This window comes from Gopherus evgoodei, chromosome 2 (genome assembly GCF_007399415.2).
Source record: "Gopherus evgoodei ecotype Sinaloan lineage chromosome 2, rGopEvg1_v1.p, whole genome shotgun sequence".
Taxonomy (NCBI): domain Eukaryota; kingdom Metazoa; phylum Chordata; order Testudines; family Testudinidae; genus Gopherus; species Gopherus evgoodei.
Genome location: NC_044323.1, coordinates 267,833,649 through 267,853,981, shown reverse-complemented (window position 1 = coordinate 267,853,981; position 20,333 = coordinate 267,833,649). Strand labels below are relative to the sequence as shown.

Here is a 20,333-nt window from a genome sequence, read left to right as displayed (position 1 = left end):
CCCACAGAGACCCCCGTACTGTCTCCCTCACACAGAATGTGCAGCACTGGCGCATTCGGCTCTGTGAATATGACCGCTGCCTAAGGAGACTGCAGTGCATGCTGGGTGTGCAGGAGCCGACCAGCTCTTAGCTGCTGTCATGGGCAGTGGGTGAAGCTGCTGCTTGGGGAGGCAAGCTCCCCAGCCCATCTCTTCTGCCTGTGGCCCAGAGCTGGCTCCAGGCACCAGCCAAGCAAGCTCATGCTTGAGGCGGCAGATTCTAAGGGACAGCGTTCCGCCCAATCCTAGGGCGGCACTGCTGCCCTTTTTTTTTTTTGTTCACCACTCTGGCTGCCCTGTAGGGGGCGGCGGAGTGTAGGAAGGGAGGGCCCTGCTTGGAGCTGTCCGCATGCTCCATCTGCCCCAGCTGGTGCCAGGTCTGCAGCAAGCCCAGCAGCCCGCGTCCTTCCCTCCCCGCCGACTGGAGTGGCACGAAACCCTCCCGGCAGGCAGCGCAGCAGGAGGGGCTGAGTGGTGAGCTCCCTGGCTGAAGGAAGCCCTGGCCACCCACCTTCTCTTTCTCTCCCCCCCGCTTCCTCCCCCTCCCCCCTGCTAGCCGAGGTGCACACTCCATTGCCTGGAGCATGTCTGCAGCTCAGGGAGTCACACTAGCGAAAGTTTGCACCCTGGCTCCGGCCACCCCGCAGATTTGTTTGTTTTTTGTTTTTTGTTTTGCTTGGGGTGGCAAAAAAGCCAGAGCCAGCCCTGCAGTAGCCCCACCCAAACGCCACCTCTGCTCTGCCCCAGGCCCCGCCCTCATTCTGCCCAGGCCCTGCCCCTCCCCATATTCTCCCTCCTCTCTTCCCTCCACCTCCCTGCTAACCCCCTTCCAGCCAAATCCCTGAACCCAAATGAAGCAAATGACATTGGAAAGAAATTGCTGGAGAGTGGCTTCTTCAAAAGAAAATGGAGCATGTTGTCCACTGCATGCCAGAAGGTGAAGACTGGACATGCAGAAGGTACCTAATTAAAAGCACTACATTTAGGAATAAAAAATGTCAGTCACAGGTATTTTAATATACCTGAAGTTTGTCAGAGACTTATTTGCAAAAACTTTGCAGTAAAGGCAAGTCAGCTGTCCTACTGAATACAGCACTTCCCGCGGTTCCCATTGGCTGGGAACGGTGAACTGCGGCCACAAGGAGCTGAGGGGCTCCATGCCTGCAGAAGTAAACAAAATGTCCCAACCTGCCAGCGGCTTCCCCTGACATGCTGGGAGCCAAAGTTTTCCAACCCCTGAAATATAAGGTCAGCTTATGAAAGGGTCATACAGTTTTTGCTATTTTTACCTATCCGTTTTGGGGGGTCGGCATATAAACGAACGGACCAATGAACGAGTATATACAGTACTTTGTGTGATCTCCGTAAGTACAGACATGTTTATGAAATTTCACCAACTTTAAAATCTTTGGAAACATATTTTTTAGGCATAACAAAGGATTTTATATCTTACTAAGGTACTGAATTTGCTGGAGGGTTCTCTTAAAACTAGTTCATCAAATAGAAGTAAAGAAGGGGAAATTCATTTGTCTAGCTACCTGGAAGGAAAGGGATGTTGTCCCTTTAAGGGCTAGCCTCTCTTCAGCAGGGAGATGCAAGGATAAATGAATGGACAGAAAGGACAGGAAGACTTTGGAATCAAGTTTTTTGTACTATAGTAATTACAATTAAAATGTGTATTTTAGATTATTGGTCTTTTGAAGGATTTATTTAAAAACCTATGTGTCTGAAGATCCAAGCATACAATAATGCAAAACTGTTTTTGTCTGTAAATTCAGAAACTGACAGTATATACCCAGAGGTTGGCAAATGCCTGTTAAATGACTTCATTACCGCTTGAATGGCTCTTTAACAGTTTCAGTGTTGTGCTAATAGTTCTAGTAGGCTGGAAGGCTTTTTCACTTTTAAGTTACTAGATCCCCTCCTGAGTAACAGTCAACAGGCTGCAGCAGCTAGCTGTGGGAGCCTGCAGGAAGGGTCAGAACAGGGATAGGAAGAGCCGGGTTAAGACCCAGGGGTGCCCCAGATTTTCTGGTTCCCTACACAGCCCTGTATGCTGCCTATGCCTAAGAATGGCTTTGGATGTAATGTCATCATTTTATACTATACTGGTCAATGCAGGATATTAGGGAGACAAGGTGAGTGAGGTATATCTTTTACTTGACCCAACATCTTTTGGTGAGAGAGAGAAGCTTTCAAGCTCTTCTTCAGGTCTGGGAAACTAACTCAAAGCTTCACTGCTAAATACAATATTTGAACAGATTGTTTAGAACAAATAGTTAACACATATTTCAAGGGATCATTCAAGGTGAAGTGGCCTATTAACATCCCTCCAGTTATAGGGGTGGGAGGGAAACAGCTGGTGAGGGGTTGTTAGTGGATTAGAGATTGTTGTAATGAGCCATAAATCCAGTATCTCTATTGAGTACATGATTTGTAGTGTCTAAAAAAGTTATGAATTCAAGGTCCCAGATTTGTCTTTTTAATGTGTCATGCAGGTTTCCTTTTAGGATGAGGACTCATAGGTCATGTGTAGAGTGATTGCTTTGTGAAAAGTGTTCGTACATGGATGATATGGTGCTTTTGTCTTGTATCATTTTCTTGTGAATGTTCATTCGAGAGAGTCGTGATTGTATAGTTCTACCCACATAATTGATATTAGGGCATTTACATCACAGTGCAGCTGGCCTTGGGGCCACCCCAACAGCGACCAGTGTGGCTGGCCCCTGGACTGCCCCAGCTGCTGGAGCAGCCCTGGATTCAGCCACACTGACTGCTGCAGCTGTGGAAGTCATGAAAGTCCTGGAATCCATGACTTCCGTGATCTCTGTGGCAGACCCACAGCCTTACCCATAAAGAGGTTGGTGTATTGGGGAGCCATCCTAGTACCCATGGCTGTTTTCATGGTTTGGACAAAGTATTTGTCATTGAATGTAAAATTGTTATGGATGAGGATAAATAAGTTTTGCAATGTATTTGGTCTGAATATTTGAGAGTAATCCATTGTCTTGTAAATATTTGAAACAGGGAGCTAGTCCATCATTGTGAGGGATGTTGGTATACAGAGAAGGTGGTATCTCTGGTGGCAAGGATGGTGTTCTGAGGGAGGCTGTTGATGTTGCAATTTGTGGAGGAAGTTGTTTGTGTCCTGGAGGAAGCTGGCCCTTTGTGTGATGCGTGGTTTGAGGATGGTTTCTATGGGCCCGATATTCCTTCAATAAATCAGAGGTTCTCAAACTTGGGGTTGTGACCCCTCAGGGGGTTGCAAGGTTATTGCATTGGGCTTGTGAGCTGTCAGCCTCCATCCCCAAACCCCGCTTTGCCTCCAGCATGTATATTAATGTTTAATATAAAAAAAGTGGTTTTAATTTATAAGGAGTGATACTCTGATACTCAGAGGCTTGCTGTGTGAAAGGGGCCACCAATACAAACACTGGAGAACCCTGAGTAAGACTGGCCAGATATGACCTGCCTAAGAGTTGTGTGTTTTCCTCTGCTTGCATCAACTGGAGTAGTATTTCCCAATCTTTGCCCCCCTTCCCTTAGATCAGTAAATGTACACTGGCCTACACTAGCTCATATATATGCATATAATTTTTCTCTGCTTCACTGACGTATTATCCTCAGCCTACCCTTCTCCATTTCCTTTCTCCTTCTCAGCTGTTGGGCTGAGAGCCAGGAGGCCCAAGTTCTATTCATGACTCTGCCACTGACTTGTGTGACATTATGTAAAACTCTTAAACCACAGTTTTCAAATGTGACTGCCAAAGGTTAGGTGCCTACATTCACACGTGTTCACCTAAATAAGTAGCCTGATTTTCGGTGGTGCTGAGCATCTGCAGCTCCCATTTACTTCATTGGGAATTGTGTTCACTGGGCCTCTTTTATTTAAGTGCCTTAGTATGAATTTAAGTGCCAAACGTTAAGCATCCGGTTAACAGCCCTCAGATGTGTGTTATCTGTAGGTCATTGACTCTTATACCATGAAGAAGAAAGAGGAAGAAGATAAGGGGAAAAAATGGGTACATTAAAAATATAAGGGGAAAAAACATAGATTCACTGTCAAAAATGGTTAATTCAGAATTATGGTTGCCTGGAGATTAAGGCAAGTGCATAATATCTTTCTTCTTTTCCTTGACTGACTTCAAGAACAGAGCTGACATCAGTGGAGAACTTGAGATTTTCAGGCTGCATTCCTTTAATTTTTTTCTGCAGTTGACTGACATTCATTCATCCAGGAAGCAACCTGTCTTTGAGTTAGAAGGGAGGAAAATTCAGAGTTATTTGAAATTGAGAGTTTTCCCAACTGGAACCAAATGCACATTTAAAGATCACTAGTGTACACATCTTTTAAGAAGATAAAAAATGTGACAAAAGGAGATAGATGATTATGTGTGCATAATGAATTCATCCATGGCATCTTTATCAGTTGTATATTTATTAGGGACAGAAGAATAATGTGATTTAACAAAACCTCTGTTCTATTATTCATACCATTTAAGTAAACGTTGGCAGAATTATTTTAACTTTCCCTCCTTAATTTTAAACCCTGTTTTATAAGGAGGGGCTCATTGCATGGTTGGACTCATTATCCTCATTTGAAGGATTTCTGATTTGCCAGTCTTAGGTCTCACCCAGTAGAAAATACTTCTTCTCCGTGTTTCCACAAGGTAGTGGACATTTAAGAGAGATATTTAAGCTAAGAAGTGGCACTGTGCGATATATGAGGGCTATAAAGTGGCATGACAGTGATTTGAAGTCTTTCTTACAGCAGGTAGAGGCAATGAGAAATCTAGGAGTTGTAAAATTGGACAAAGTTAAATTGTAAGATTAAATGCCAGAAACTATGTATTTTGCCATACTGGATGTATGAGTATGGGTATATGCTCACCAAAACAAACTTTTTTTAAATTAATAGCTATATGCTTCTAATAGAGTAATTTGGTTCTATTTACAGCCTAATAATCGGAGGCCACAACTGATTCCTTAAACTTGATTCACATGAGACTTTATCTTCCATCATTGTTATTATTATTTAAGGAAAGGAATAAAAGCTGTGGTTTACTATCTAAGCAATTCAGCCTGGCTCATTTAATGTGCAGTCTGAAAGAACAAAGGGTCTTCCAGATAATGTAAGGAAAATAAAACCCATTAGTCAGTGATTTCTCAGCCCTAGTGTGTTTATTTTCCATAACGTAATTTATTGTCGGAAATGCTGGCTAGCACAAACTTTGTCTACTATCCCTTAATGAAGTGTTCTTGTTCCATCTTCATAGAAATAAAGTGAGTAATGCAGCTCTTTAACGCAGAAAAAAAGTAAGTCAGACAAAATTATATGTATATTGGTAATTAGAGTTTTTTTGAAATAATCTCTGTGTTTCATAGTGCTCTGTCCAGCCAATGAAATGCGTCTGGATTCAACAGGAGTCATACTGAGCCCAGGCTACCCTGACAGCTACCCAAACCTCCAAATGTGCGCTTGGACCATTACTGTGGAAAAGGGTTATAATATCAGCATGTTCTTTGAATTCTTCCAAACAGAAAAGGAATTTGATATACTTGAGGTGTTTGATGGTAACTACAGGATACACAACTTTGGATGCTTTTATATTTATGCCTTGTCATCCCTGCCCCACTCCCTGCCATTTAGACATATAATATTTTTTGTCTAAATAAGTCATTACTTGAGTTTGTTAGTATAAGTAGTGACTTTAGATTGCATTCCTTTTCCAAATTATATTGCATCACTAATCAGTTTGACTGTGCGTGTATATATAATATTTAATTATAATATTTAATTATCTTTTATGATGCCTTCAATGATATGTAGCATGTGGTTAATGTAAATTCCACCGTTAAATCTATTTCATTTATCATTACTCAAGGAATATTTTGTACATGTTTAATTTTAATCTTTATATTTTCATTTTTTTCTCCTCCTGTATCAAGGACCAAATAGTCATAGCCCATTGCTTATTTCCCTAAGTGGGGATTACTCCTCCTCTTTAAATATATCCAGTAATGGCCATGAAGTGTTTCTCCGGTGGTCAGCAGATCACGGCACCAACAAAAGAGGTTTCAGGATAAGATACATAGGTATGTAAATCAAATGTGTCCTTTTCTATCTGCTTAAAACTTCAATATGGAATGTATGGAATTTATTTACATATGTACAAGGATAATGTGAGTTACTTTATTAGACACTAAGCTTCTAAAACTGAAAAAAAATTAGATCTCTTTTATATTTGAACCAGATAACTGATTCTGTATAAAATATGTCTTATTTAGAATAGTATGACAAATATTCAACATAAAGAGTTAATTAATTTCTGTGACTCAGAATAGAAAACTCGTTGAAACCTAGTGTCAGATATTGCATTACAGCTGCATACAACTCCATTCAGCTGCCAACCAAGTGCTGCACAATGCCTTAAAATGTTGGGGGAAAAGGGAACAACTATGAACTTGCCTATATATGATGGTCAGACCGCAAATATGGTAACTATTGCTACCACTTTCTGATAAGTAAGTTTCAAATTGGTTGCGCCCAGTTTGATGTTCTCCTTCCCTGAGATTTTCATCCTCTTCAACAGCACAGAGGTTGTCAGACCGAGGTTGGGACCATTCTATTGTAGTCTCCTCCATGTACCTCTGTCTCCCTTAGCTCATCCAGTTCAGCCACTCTGGTCTCCAAAGCCTGTAAATGGCCTTTCAGGGCCAGGAGGTTCTGGTACCGAATGTACACGTACACCACATGTGCATAGGGCAGGTAATCATACATGCTGCATTGAATGCAATAAGTTGGATAGCCCCCACTCTGTTGCTGGACTTGTACCTACATCCTCATTTTAGTCCTGAAGCTCTTTCCTTTGTTCCTTTATTGTTTTTTTATCAGGAAGAGGGTGTTTATTGCCTTAAGTTTAAAGAATGTTAAGTGTATTAACCCCCTCCACCCATATTTCCCCTCTAAACTCCCTCACAAAACTCTTGTTAGCTGCCACTGTACTCTAGCTCCTCTGGTTGCTTAAGAGCAGGCTTTTTAAAGCCCTGGTCATCTTGAGTAGCCCGCCCTCAGGTTAAGGGTTGATGGGCGCTCAAGGGCATAGGGATCAAAGCATTGTTAAGAAGCTGTCTTGCCTAGCAGTCAGCTATGCTCAGCACATGGTCCCCCAAACAAAACAAGCTCAGTCTTGAAGCCAGTTAGGTTTTTTGCCCCATTGCTCCCCTTGGAACGCTGTTCCAGAACTTCACTCCTTTGATCGTTAGAAACCTTTGTCTAATTTCAAGCCTAAACTTGGTGACCAGTTTTGGTTCTTGTGTCCACATAGTCAGCTCATCTCCCTGCCTGGTATTAAGTCTTGTGCTGTATTTATAGAGAGCAATCATATCACTCCTCAACCCTCTTTTTGTTAGGCTAAACAAGCCAGGCTGTTTGAGTCTCCTCTCATAAGGTAAACCAAGCAAATGAAAAATGTGTAAGATTGATATACAACTCCCACTGGAAGTTAACTACCTAAATATCTTTAAGAATCTGGACCAAAATCCTACCAGATTATCGAAACCTTATTATCTCCACTCACACTTATAAAGATCTGTAGAGATGCTTTCCCTATCTTCAACATTTTGCATGTCCTCTAGGATTTCTGGGGAATTTCAAAGAGAGAAAAATGGAGCTGCAAAGTAACTGATACAGGTTAAGTGAGGCACTCAGAAGTACAGTTAAGATTGTGGTACTGTAATTTTTAATACACTTTTAGTTCATACATGGTTGATATTTGTAGAAATAATTTTTGTTGTGAACCAAAAAAAATACAATAATCTGAAAAAGAAAATCTTTGGCCTATACATTTGTTGGGTTTGATTTATTAGGAGCATTTTTCATAATAGTAAATATTAATACAATTTAGTTTCTTTAAGCTATTGTGGAACAAAAATACTTTGTTGTACATTGTTCAACAGAGAAGTTGTTATAATAACCGTTGTGCTAATGAGTCTTGATTTCACATTTGCCATTTGGGAACTAAATCCTGAAGTCCTTATTAGGCCTTATTCTGCCACTGTTACTTTCTGAATGTAGCTAAGGGTGCCAGAATCAGTATCTTAATGTCTTTTCTCAGTCCTTTCACAGTCAAATTCTCAAAGAATTCATGTAGCATTAGTGTGGAAACTGAATAAAACCCTCAGATTTGGCTACCGAACATTGTTTGTTTTGTTTTGTTTTTCACAAAGCTCTTTATTGTAGTACTCCCGAATCCCCTCCACATGGATTCATTGTCAGTCAGACAGGTGGACAGCTCAACAGTATGGTTCGCTGGGCTTGTGATCGAGGATTTAGGCTTGTTGGGAAAAGTACCGCTGTATGCAGGAAATCTCCATATGGATATCATGCATGGGATGCACCAGTCCCAGCTTGTCAAGGTAAATATGTTTAATCACAGATTAAGTGACATATTTTAGCAAACTATTTTATCCTCTTCTGATTTAGGCCATCAGTTTTTCTGATTTAAAATAAATAAAATAAATGTGTTTAATTTTCATTCATGGGAACCAAAATCTTACTGCCAATACAGCCCTACAAACAAAACTAATACATCAAATATTGTAACAGAATCTGCTAAATTTAGCAACTAGTGATTATATGACTTTGTAAGTCATTTTATATCACATTTTATATAGTTGTGAGCAAACTGACCTAGATAAAATGCAATCTCACCTGAATCTTCACTTTAAACTGAAGCCAACTTTCTTTCTTTCTTTCTGGATGTTCAGAAAAGTTCTCTTAATTTATATTGTTTGTTTGTTTTTCATTTCAACATTTCTCAGTGTTATATGTTTCTATTAGGATTAGGATTAGAAGTGCCAAATAACTATTCAACAACAACAAATAACTATTCCATATTTATTCATGATCCACCAACTATAACGAACTCAAAAGTACTAGAATACATGAGATTTTTAGTTAAAAGTAAATGGGATTTTTTTTAAATAAAACCATCTGATGATTTTGATGTCTACCTTAATATTATGAGCCTCAGGTTGATTTTTAAATTTAATCATTTGGGACAGAACTCTTCAGATTAACATTATATTTAGCATCTCCTGTCTCTGAAATTGCATGCCAAGGTACAGTATGATTCCTTAATAATGAAATGGAAATGACTGTGTGGTTAGCAGTTTGATTTACAACATATATTTTCAACATATATTGATAAGAATGCTATTGTGTCAGTAACCATATCTTATTGTATAATGAACTATTAGGAATTTTCATGAAACATGAAATGTGCTGTCTACACTTTGTTTTCATTAAAAACAAGGAATTTATATTATTCTGTTGTATAAACTTGGACAAAATGATAATTCTATTTTACTATTCATGCAAAGTTCTCAGACCTTATTAATCGCACAAGTACAGAAACAGCAGACCTTCATTAGAGATGTGCCAAACAAGTACTTTAGCTACTTATATGCATTCAGACATTATGTTCCTGCTGACCTATTAAGAGAAGTGAAATTCAAGTTTGTTTCATGTTAATTTTCCACAAGTAGTTATGGGGAACTAAACCTTTCAAATGAATTTTTTTTTGAAACATAAGAGTTCTGTTCCTGTATTATGCAAACGCCATGTCAAAAAGCTGTGATATCTCACTGTCTATTAAAATGTTAAAAGCATGAATGTTTTCCAAATGTTCAAGTGTTCAGAAATGAAGTGCAGGTCTTACTTGTGTGGTGTTAGATTCTTTTAACCTTCCTGATTGTCAGGGGATAAAAATGTCTGAGGAGTATCTTCACGAGAGCTAGTCATGGATCAGATTTTTAACTACATATCTCAAATAAGTAACTTTGTGTTAAGAAAATAGTTAAATCTATTAAATGAAAATGCTAGTTGATTTTAGTAACTATATGTTTTAAATAGTTTATTAACAGAAGTTCTTGCATAATTGGTAACTAGTAAAGAACTAGGTGAAAAACATATTTATTAATTGCTTGGTATTGATTCATTGCACCCACTGATGATATATTCTAAAATTTAATAAGATGTTTATGTTAATTACATGACAATTAATTATAACTAAGCATTTAATGAAGGTTAACTATAATTCAGGACTTGATTTGCCCCTTGTTTATATCTGCTTCCATCATGTCCTTGTTTGTAGAAGGTGGTTGCAGCAGTGTTGTGTGTCTGTAACTCACACTCTATCAGAGAGTTTACATCCTGCACATGCAGCCCTAAAAGTAGTTGTTGCTGGTTAGGCTTTGGCCAGAGCACCAATAAGATGAGCTGATTTAGTGCAATTCCTGGACACCATCATATGCCCTAACTAAGGGTGAACCCTTGCTGGTATAGGGCTGATCTCATTTACTCTAGTTAATTTGTAGCCCCTGGCACTAATGGCCCATAGATAACAAACACAGTCCATACATTTCTCTAATGTTCTTTAATAATCTGTATTTACTTGGAGCAAGTTTACACATTTCACCCTTTTCCATGGAGTAAGCAGCTGCAACTCCAGGGAAGTAACAGTAGCTGCAGCTCCTCTGCCTAATGGATCTTAACTTACAAATGATGGCAGAACAATCTTAATGAGAGACAGAGACAACCTCCAACAACATTTATTGTTCTTTCTCTTCTTTGTTCTTTCTTCATGATCACCTCAGTCTTTACAGAATGAAATCTCAGTCAGCTTTCTCTTCTCCATAAACCTGAACAAAAATGGAAGACTAGACACTGGTTAATAGTTGGATAGATTTCCGTGTGATGAGATGGCTTTCTGTGCAGAAGCCAAACAGATGCTTCCATTAAAACAACTATTACCTAGCCTTCCTTAAGGAAGGTGTTTACAGTCTACATCAGCAAAGGAATCACTGCTACTCCACTAGCCACTCACTGGACTTCACTAGCCAGAGTTGTGAGGATTTGATTTATCGCTGTGATGGTTGGTGCTTAGATTCAACAATAATGGGGGCTACGTTAAGACTGAGATAGTGTTTTTTTTCCCTTTTAGCTTAATTGTAAATTAGTTGTAAGTATGCTTGTCCATTTTTGGAAAGCACTCTGAGATTCAAGGATGAAAATTATTATAAAATTATTAACTATAACACAATTTTTGCGTTCACAGATTATGTCGTAAATGAGATGAAATTGAGAGGATAGCCAAATCCAGAATGTCTAGGAATGCTATTCATATAACAATGTGAAATATAGCTTTTTAATTCTTTAAAAATACATTAATAAAATGAAGTTTAATTATCCTAATGAGTTAAAGCGGTATTATGAATCAACATTGCTTAATTGGTTATATTGTTTTTTCCCATGATGGATCAAAATGAAAATGATTCTGTATGATTGAATTGATTTTCATTTCCTCTGAAGAAAGGAAACCAATGGAGCAGTCACATTTATTTTAGTATCTTTCTCTATTTGCCTTACAAAATTACTTTACAAAACTAGTCTGCTTCACACAAGGCCCTCTCCCCTCGCCTCTCCCCACAAAAAAGGTGAAGATGCAGCAAGTCTGTTTGTAGTACAAACTGAACACCAGCAACGGGTTACAAAGAGTGGAAGGGTGGTCTACTGGTTAGGGCATAGACCAAGGACTCAGAAAACCTAAGTTCAATTTCTTGTCCTGCCACAGACTTCCTGTGTTACCTTGGCCAAGTCATTCTCAGTTCGTCATCTGTAAAATGAGGATAGTAGTACTTCTGTAAGTCACAGAAGTGTTGTGAAGATAAATACATAAAAGATTATGAGGAACTCAGATACAATGGTGAATGAGGCCATATAAATACCTAAATAGATATAATATTGTGCAACTGGAAAATAACTTTGCCTTTGACTACCAAGGAAATTTTATTTTTTGGTGTGAAGACCTACATGGATGTTTCTTAGAGATTTATTCCTCTCAGGAATGTAAGGGAGGCCTAGCTTAGTGACAACTCTGTGCATTGTCATATGGGAGATTTAGTTTTTTTCTCTTATTTTTCCATTCCAAAATCATCTGAGGTTCATTTGGTGATAAAGTGTTTAGCACCTGCATGGGAAGAAGTATCTTATTACACTGATTCCTCCATATTGTTAAGATCAGCATTTACAAAGTCCACAGTTTCCAATGAGGTTTGCTTATTTGATCATATTTTTTTTGTATTTTTATTCACTGATTCTCAAAATACAGTAAGCCACAATGGGTCTTCCAGTCATTAGTGCAAATTAGTGAGGTTTTATTGTAGCATATGTATTTGAAATAATAAGAAATCACCAAATGTAAGGGAGTTTTAATGTCTGAGAGTCAAGCCAAGTATTTTGAACATCCTAAACTATGTTTACACTGGCAGTCATCACATCTGAGAAATCAGTCACTTCTGGAAGAACACTACTGTTTCTGAAATTGTGACAACACGGGATTGATCAGCACTGATCAGTAAAGGATTACCATTATTCTAAAAATTCCACTTTTAGGGTCAGATTGTGCTACCTAGCTACTGCCCTCAACTGGGGGGTGAAAACAAAGCTGCTCCTGGAGCACCTCTGGAAGGAATTATGTTCCAGGAAGCACAGTCCCTTGCAGAGCTCCAAGCATCACATCACTCTTCTTCTCTAAACACCGCACTCACTGGCTCTCAATTTTGTTCTAGTGCCAATTCAAGACTTTTTGGTATGGCTTGTCAGAACCACCAATAGGTAGTGACCCAGCTTTACCAGACATCCTCTCTATCCATGATCTGACAATACAGTTATTCCCATTCTGAGACAATACAGCTAACAAATCCCAGGGCACAGCTCCTGAAAGCCAGAGATAAACAAGTCTCAATCATGAGGGATTAATTGTTGAATGGTCTATTAGAGGATATTAGACTAAGCCAATGTTTCAGCAATTGTGGAGCTAGCTACACTACCTACTTATTTTTTTTCTACATCATTCCACCATAGCTACTGTTCATACATATAAACAAAAAACCTACCAGCACTTCCTGGAACTTGGAAAGGGTAAAAGGAAACTATTGTCCACTTTGGACATCATCATGAAGATCCTATTTACCTCATTGAATGCTTAGATGCTATGGTAGGAAGCACTTCAGAAAACTTCAGGTATTCCTGTTAGAAAATTATTCAACAGTAATGGTGCATTCATCAAAATCGTAACGTACATTTTACAAGATGAGCAGCATTATTTAGGTGCAGTGAAACATCTGCCATTTCAAGTCTGTCACCAGTTTCAGTAAGTACAGTTCTATCAGTAACGTTGTGTGTTAAATTGATGGGGTTATTTCAAGGGGAAACTACTACATCAACATCAGTTTGTGTGTGACACTTTATTAAAACTCAGAAAGATAGGAATTAGCCTCTTGAGACTCAAAGGTAGTTAAAAGATTTATGTTCACTGAATGCTTGGGAAAGTGATAGACCATATATGACTTTCATGGGTCTCATATTGCATGTGGGTCTTTGTTTACTCATGTTATTCCTATCACTGCTCTAATTTACAGTGTTTTCTATGTAAAGAAAGCATGCATAGATAGTATGTAGGGTTTCTAAATAAACGTGGAATCTAAAGAAAATATTTTCTTTAGAAAATAGTGTTTTAATCAGAAAATATACACATTAAGTAAAATATTTCCTAATTTAATGTATTATATTTAACACTGTGAAATAACACTTTAAAATACTAAAATATCAGCACCTCAGAGCTTAGTGCTACAAATGTACATCTTTACTCTGGCTGTGGCTTGATAATTTCTGCTATCTTCTCTTTGCACTCTGTATGCTTTTTCTCTCCACTTTTCTGCTTCCAAGCCCTCTCTCATCCGATCTCTCCGATTCTCTGTCTTGATCTCTAGTTTTGCTCTTCTGGGTCCCCACTATCTTTTTACCTTAAGATTCAGCATTTAGTATAATCCACTTATGTCAGTTTGGTCTGCTCCTGTTAACAGAGTCGATAAGAGATACAGAATTTTCTTTATGACTGATCTCATATACTGTATACAGTGAAATGACTAAATATGCTAGGTAGAAATATGCTTCTTCAACAAACTGGGGAAGTCTTTCACCGTTAAAACACTATTGTACAAAGGAGAAAACAGGATTAGTTAAAGAGCTCACTCAAGGAGATTGCTGGTGTCTGTAATTAAGCTAGTTTGGCATTTTTCTACATGCAGCAAATGAGAGTTACAAAACCAGGAATGGATCTAATGATTTTTGCAATACTCAACCCAGATTATACCATTTTGATGACTCATACTTTAGTTTTATGTAAATATATGTAATTTATATATGTAATATTTTCACCCAATAAACATAATCTGACAACTCATTTATGATCCTTGAAATGATCAAATCTCAGACAGAGATTAGATGCTAGGCTGTGTAAATCATGTGATCAGCTATAAATGACTTGTGAAGACAGACAAATAGTATATGAAGGATGCAAGTTATATTAAGAAATCTGAAATGCCAAATGGGAAAAAGAAGTATATTAACACCTGAATTTAAAGTTTCTGCCACACAGAGGCTGCTGAAGTGAAGAAGAGATTCAGAATTGGTTTCTTAACAAAAGAAACAGCATTGTGTGCTATCTGTTCTTCTCTACCCCCCCTTCCTCTATAAAAATAACAATACTTTGCATTTATACAGTTCTTTTCATCTGTTGATTTCAAAGTATCTTACAAAAAATGAGAAAGCATTGTTATTCTCATTTTACAAGTGGAGAAACTGAAATGTAGAAAGTTTATTGCAGTGGTCCCCAAACATTTTCCCTCATGCCCCCCCTTATTCCTTTCCACCCCTCACTCCCCCAAGCCTGGACTGGGAGTAGGGCTTCAGCTCAGGGGTGGGGGGCATGGATAGGGGTAAAGGAGCAGAGGCTAGGGCTGGCAGCCAGGGCCCAGGGGCAAGAGCAGAGCTAGTGGGTTGCGCTCTTTCCCTGGCCCCAGCTGCGCCTTCCCTGAACTTTCCTCCATTCTGTTCTAGGGGGGTGCATCTCACAGTTTGGGGACCTCTGGTGTCTTGCTCAAGGTCACACAGCACATCAGTGGGAGAGCCAGGAAAAGAATCAGATCTCTAGAGTCTCAGTCTAGTATCCTATCCATAGGATCTTGCTGCTCCTGTTATTCTTCTCTTCCATACTGCATCATCATTCATCATTCTCTGCAATCTGAAAGGATAGCTAGAGGGTTACTGAACTATAACACTCATTTCCTCCCCAACCCCAGATACCTTTAAAAGGACAGATTAATGAGCCATACACCTCCCAAGGTTTAGTTCCTTTGAAAATTTAGAACCCATGAAGTCTGTGTGGTCTTAAAATACCCATTAATAAATTACTAATCCCTCTTCACAAGTATATTCATGTTGTGGCATAATACTTAAAGCATCTGAGACAAGATATTACTTATCACAAAGAGGTAAATAACATGTTGTTGTGTTTCTTTTAATTCAGCAATATCTTGTGGAATTCCTAAAGCTCCATTAAATGGTGGAATCTTAACTACAGATTACTTAGTTGGCACCCGTGTTACTTACTTTTGCAATGATGGGTGTAGACTATCATCCAAAGAGCTTACTACTGCAGTCTGCCAGCCAGATGGTACATGGAGCAATCATAATAAAACACCTCGTTGTGTAGGTATGTAGCATTGAGAAATCCTCTCTAAGAACTTTCCTGTATTTTATTTTCATTAATCAAAAGGAGCTGTTTCAAATTATTTAAGAGTTCTGTTCTGGGCTAATACAGTGAGCCATTTGAGTACCTTAAACTTGAGTACCTTAAATTGTATTGCAAACTGCTGTGAGAGTTGGAAATAAATGCATTATAGAATGCATTAAAGTTAATAACCCAGTTCCAAGTCCCTGGCATTCCTGCTTCAGAAGCTGGCAGGAGTCTCATGGCCAAGTCAGAATCTAAGGCCACGGAGTCTTAAGCAGATCTTAGACTCTCCTAATCACTTTCTGTCTGGTCCTTAGGGACAGCTGTGTAGCACCAATACAGATTGCAACCCCCCACCCCCATGCTAATGACCCCACATCACCTAGGCTCCAGGAGATGACACTGAGGAGGAAATGCACATGCAATTCCCCAGGAACATGTGGATACTTCTCTGGCTATAAATTAGCTATGAAAATCCAAATGGCCCACCATGCTGAAGCAGAAATCTCGGCCTAGGAAAGGCAAGGTGTCCATCCAGATGTGGATCGTTACCTATCCTATGGAGTTTTGGAAAGGGGGAAAGATGGGTGCCTCTAGAGACACAAATATGTACCCAGCAAGGTAAATTTAAGAACCTTTCCTGATATCTCTTTGTCACTCAGGAAAAGGGGATCAGCCGCAAGAGAAGACTTCTTGTGAGTCCTGGGGATCTAGTGTGCAAAACTCTGCAGAGCCTGGAGTAACTGTGGTGCTCCCTCACCATGCTGAGCCTGGGGATGGCAGGCGGTTAGGCAGTTGGTGCGGTACTCTCATTTGTTGTGAGGAGAAAGATCGTAGCATCCAGAGATGGGGAAAAAGTTCCTTTCACCAAGAAAGATCCAATGTGCTAATGACTACATACATAAGGATTACAGCTCAGCCCTATGCAGGTTATGGAATCAGACACACTCCAAATAGGAAGCTGTTATGGTTAAAATTTGACACTGAATTCATAGGAACAAATATTCTTTATTTCATATTCTTGTTAACTTGTACTTCTTGAGCCACAAATAACTGGTCTCATAGGGATTTTTTTTGTTGATTTGTTTTGTTTTGTAAGTTGTTACATGTCCAAGCATCAATTCCTTTACTCTGGAACATGGGAGATGGCGAATAGTGAATGGCTCACACTATGAGTACAAAACAAAAGTTGTTTTTAGCTGCGATCCAGGCTATTATGGTTTGGGACCAGCATCCATTGAGTGTCTTGCTAATGGAACATGGAGTTGGAGAAACGAGAGGCCTTACTGCCAAAGTGAGTATACATTGTGTGTAAACCTTCCCTGTAGGTGGCACTTAGAAAAATATTTTCCCCCAGTTTAGTGGAAGAGCAGAACTCTTCCTGTGACAGACCTCCCTGGATAGGCCCAAGGCCAATCTTTGTAAAGTAATATACATTATTGTTAATGAAAATCAAGATGATTACATTTATGGTAATAGGGCTGTGCACACCCAACTGTCCTCTTGAGGTGTCTGTCACTAGTACAGGTACACAGAGGGGGATGAACAGAGCAAAAGGTTTCTCTCCACTCTACCCTGCACACCCCGTGCAAAGATCAGACACAATAGCTTTCTGTCCTAGTGAAGTATGGGGACTGTTCTCTCCTAGAGCCACCCCCAAAAGGTCAAGATCTCTGACTAGGTGCACTAGGAGCATGGTACAGCTTTCACACTCACTTGAGACAGCAGAGAAGTAGGGGGGGATTTTTCTTTAGGAGCTTCCTTGGGCTGGTGAGGATCTGCATCATCTTCACCACAAGCTGGTATCCTAATGGCACCACCTGGCCGCATGGGCTTTCAGAGAGAGAAGTAGTGAATATGGAGTATAATGGAGACAGGTACTTTTAAAAAAGGAGGCTAAAATATGTAATCCTGTGTGGCTAAATACAGGCACTTATGAGAATCAGGCCACTTTTATAAAGGAGCTTTATGTCCCCATGCCGGGACGGCTCCAGGCACCAGTGCAGCAAGTATGTGCCTGGGGTGGCAAGTCAGGCAGCCGTTGGTGGCGGTTCTGCAGGAAGTCCACCAGACCTGCGGTTTCGGTGGTAATTTGGTGGTGGGTACGTCAAAGGTGCCTGACCGGGGCGAACCTCCCACAGAAACGCCGCCAAAGGCTGCCTGACTACCCTGCTTGGGGCTGCAAAAAACATAGGGTCGCCCCTGCCCCCATGTTTGCAAGGTTTGGACTTATATCATCATTTGAGGACTACACAACCAGTATTTCATTGTTTTCCCCTCTAAAGAACCAAATAACTACCATTCTTCTCGAAAGGTAGCATTTATGGGTGCATGTACATATAAAATACCTAACAAAATGTACAGATAAACTCATATGCATTATTTCTAATAATCCCTATTTAGGAGACAACACAACTACAACTATTAATAGACAAAGTACAGTTTAAGATATTTCAAATTTGGATATTTAATAATTAAAAATTATTTTCATCTTCTTGGAAATTTGGAGGGGGAGAGTTCTTCCATCCCAAATGGGAGTTCTTTTAAAATAATTTAGGCCTCTCTTTGTTGAAATATTGTATGTAAATCCTGCTTTGACTCTTCCAGAGAGAAAGTAGTAATTCATCGTCACTTTGGAGTGCTATGTTCAACAAAATCCAATCCTTCCATATTGTGCTAAGGCCTCATTCATCTAACTGTACACCTAAAGTTGTTCAGAGTAGCACTGAAGTTAATTTTCCTAATTGCACTATTTCTATTTATTTACTTTTTTTAAAAGAGAAAACATTGTCTTCTTCTAAATCAGAAAATTCCCTGGATTGTGACTAAAATAATGGATTTACTGAACATAATTCAGCCAATATTAAAACTCTGTGTTTTATAAGTGCCAAGGCATGTGATATACAGTGACGTGCAAGATACAAATTATATAATATATCGTGTGTCCAAAGAAACTCAAATGAACTGTTTTACAAAAATAACAACAAAGTGAGCATAGAAACGTTTATATTTCTTTCACAAAAACTAGATAATTAAATATCAATGATTTTTGTTGATTAAAATATTCTAACCGGTTTTAAAAAAATAATTTTACAATGATTGTTTAAAGTATTTTTCAAATGTTGAGCGAGAGTACTCATGACATAATCTTTATTTTACACTCAGATTTCTGTATCCATTTTTCCCACAGATCAGAGTAGACTACCCTCCAGTGTTCATTTTAACCAGTCAAAAATGTGGATTAAATGTGGATGCTCAATACAAAATGTGTATTTTTTTTCCTTAAAGTTATTTCTTGTGGAGAACTTCCTGTACCTCCCAATGGGAATAAGGTTGGAACTCAAATCACATTTGGATCTACAGCTATATTTACTTGTGATTCCGGATTCATGCTAGTTGGCTCTACTGTAAGGGAATGTCTTTCTTCTGGACTCTGGAGTGGAACTGAAACCAGATGCTTAGGTATGGAAACTGTATTAATGGCCTGTCTGCCTTCTTTTACAACCTTTCTTTAGCAGACATTAGCAAGCGGGCTAAGTCAACAAGGGCCTCTTCTTCCATGCACAGAACTCTTATGACTGTGATGAGTCCTATTTTTTCTTAACAATAGATATTTATGGGGGTAAATCTACGGTCCAATAAGTGTTTATTGACGCTGTCCATCCCTATGCTTTACAAGAGTCTCAAGTTTAAACTAAAGGACTTAAATGTACCTACATTGCTGCTTTTCTGGATATCTAGGTCTGTTAATAGGAAAGAGTCCTGTGGCACCTTATAGACTAACAGATGTATTAGAGCATGAGCTTTCGTGGGTGAATACCCACTTCGTCGGATGCATGCACGATTCATCCACGAAAGCTCATGCTCCAATACGTCTGTTAGTCTATAAGGTACCACAGGACTCTTTGCTGCTTTTCCAGATCCAGACTAACACGGCTACCCCTCTGATACTAGATATCCATGTCTCTTTCAAAATCTACTCCCGAACCCCCCACATTGTGAGCAGAGTTGAGATGCTTTTTGAGGGTTTCTTCTATGCTCAGTGGAATAATTTCAAGGACCCATTTCAGTGAATTATGTTTCAGCATGTTTTGTTCTTGATTATTTTGTTAACTTTATTAGAACTGCATGCAATTAACATTTTCTTTTCAACTGAGGTCAAAGTGGTGATAGTCCCATTTTCTCTTATTATCCTTGAGGTGGTAGGTGAGGAATATTAAAATATCCATAAAGTGGGCTTTTCATAACTATCCAGACTAGCATCCTTCTGTAAAAATGCAGTACATTTAAGGCCTGGGCCAGCATAGCAGTGGGAGGATTTTCCTTGTGTACAGTTTGCTGATATATTTTTACACTATTTTTTTTTCCTTTGAGATAGCTGTGTTTCTGTAGCTCAGATTTTGTCCCTGTGCCAGTCTTCAGCTAAAACATCTCTCGGTTTCAAATAATTCATAGATGAGTAAAAAACTTACCTGTATATCCATAAATCTTTAGTAGACATTTTTTTTGCTGACTTATAGTATAGGGGAATGTGTTATTTTTATTTGTGTTTCCTTTCGGTTTAATATGCACAGCACTTGACAGAGAAGAAAGAGGATGCCATTATTTGATAAATGTTTGTTTTTCTTTAAATTACAAGATATGATGAGGCAG

The 20,333-nt window shown here is 39.1% G+C and overlaps 1 protein-coding gene across 5 annotated transcripts in view; it reads left to right on the top strand.

Moving 5' to 3' along the window:
• The window catches only part of CSMD3 (CUB and Sushi multiple domains 3), a 1,232,975-nt gene that overhangs the window by 1,088,884 nt on the left and 123,758 nt on the right, over positions 1 to 20,333 (top strand). For all 5 annotated transcript variants that reach the window (XM_030553724.1, XM_030553722.1, XM_030553725.1 and 2 more), the window contains 6 exons: positions 5,425 to 5,613; positions 5,989 to 6,135; positions 8,269 to 8,457; positions 15,474 to 15,659; positions 16,780 to 16,974; positions 18,969 to 19,142. In XM_030553724.1, coding sequence (XP_030409584.1) covers positions 5,425 to 5,613; positions 5,989 to 6,135; positions 8,269 to 8,457; positions 15,474 to 15,659; positions 16,780 to 16,974; positions 18,969 to 19,142 — 1,080 coding nt within the window. The remainder of the gene's footprint in view (positions 1 to 5,424; positions 5,614 to 5,988; positions 6,136 to 8,268; positions 8,458 to 15,473; positions 15,660 to 16,779; positions 16,975 to 18,968; positions 19,143 to 20,333) is intronic.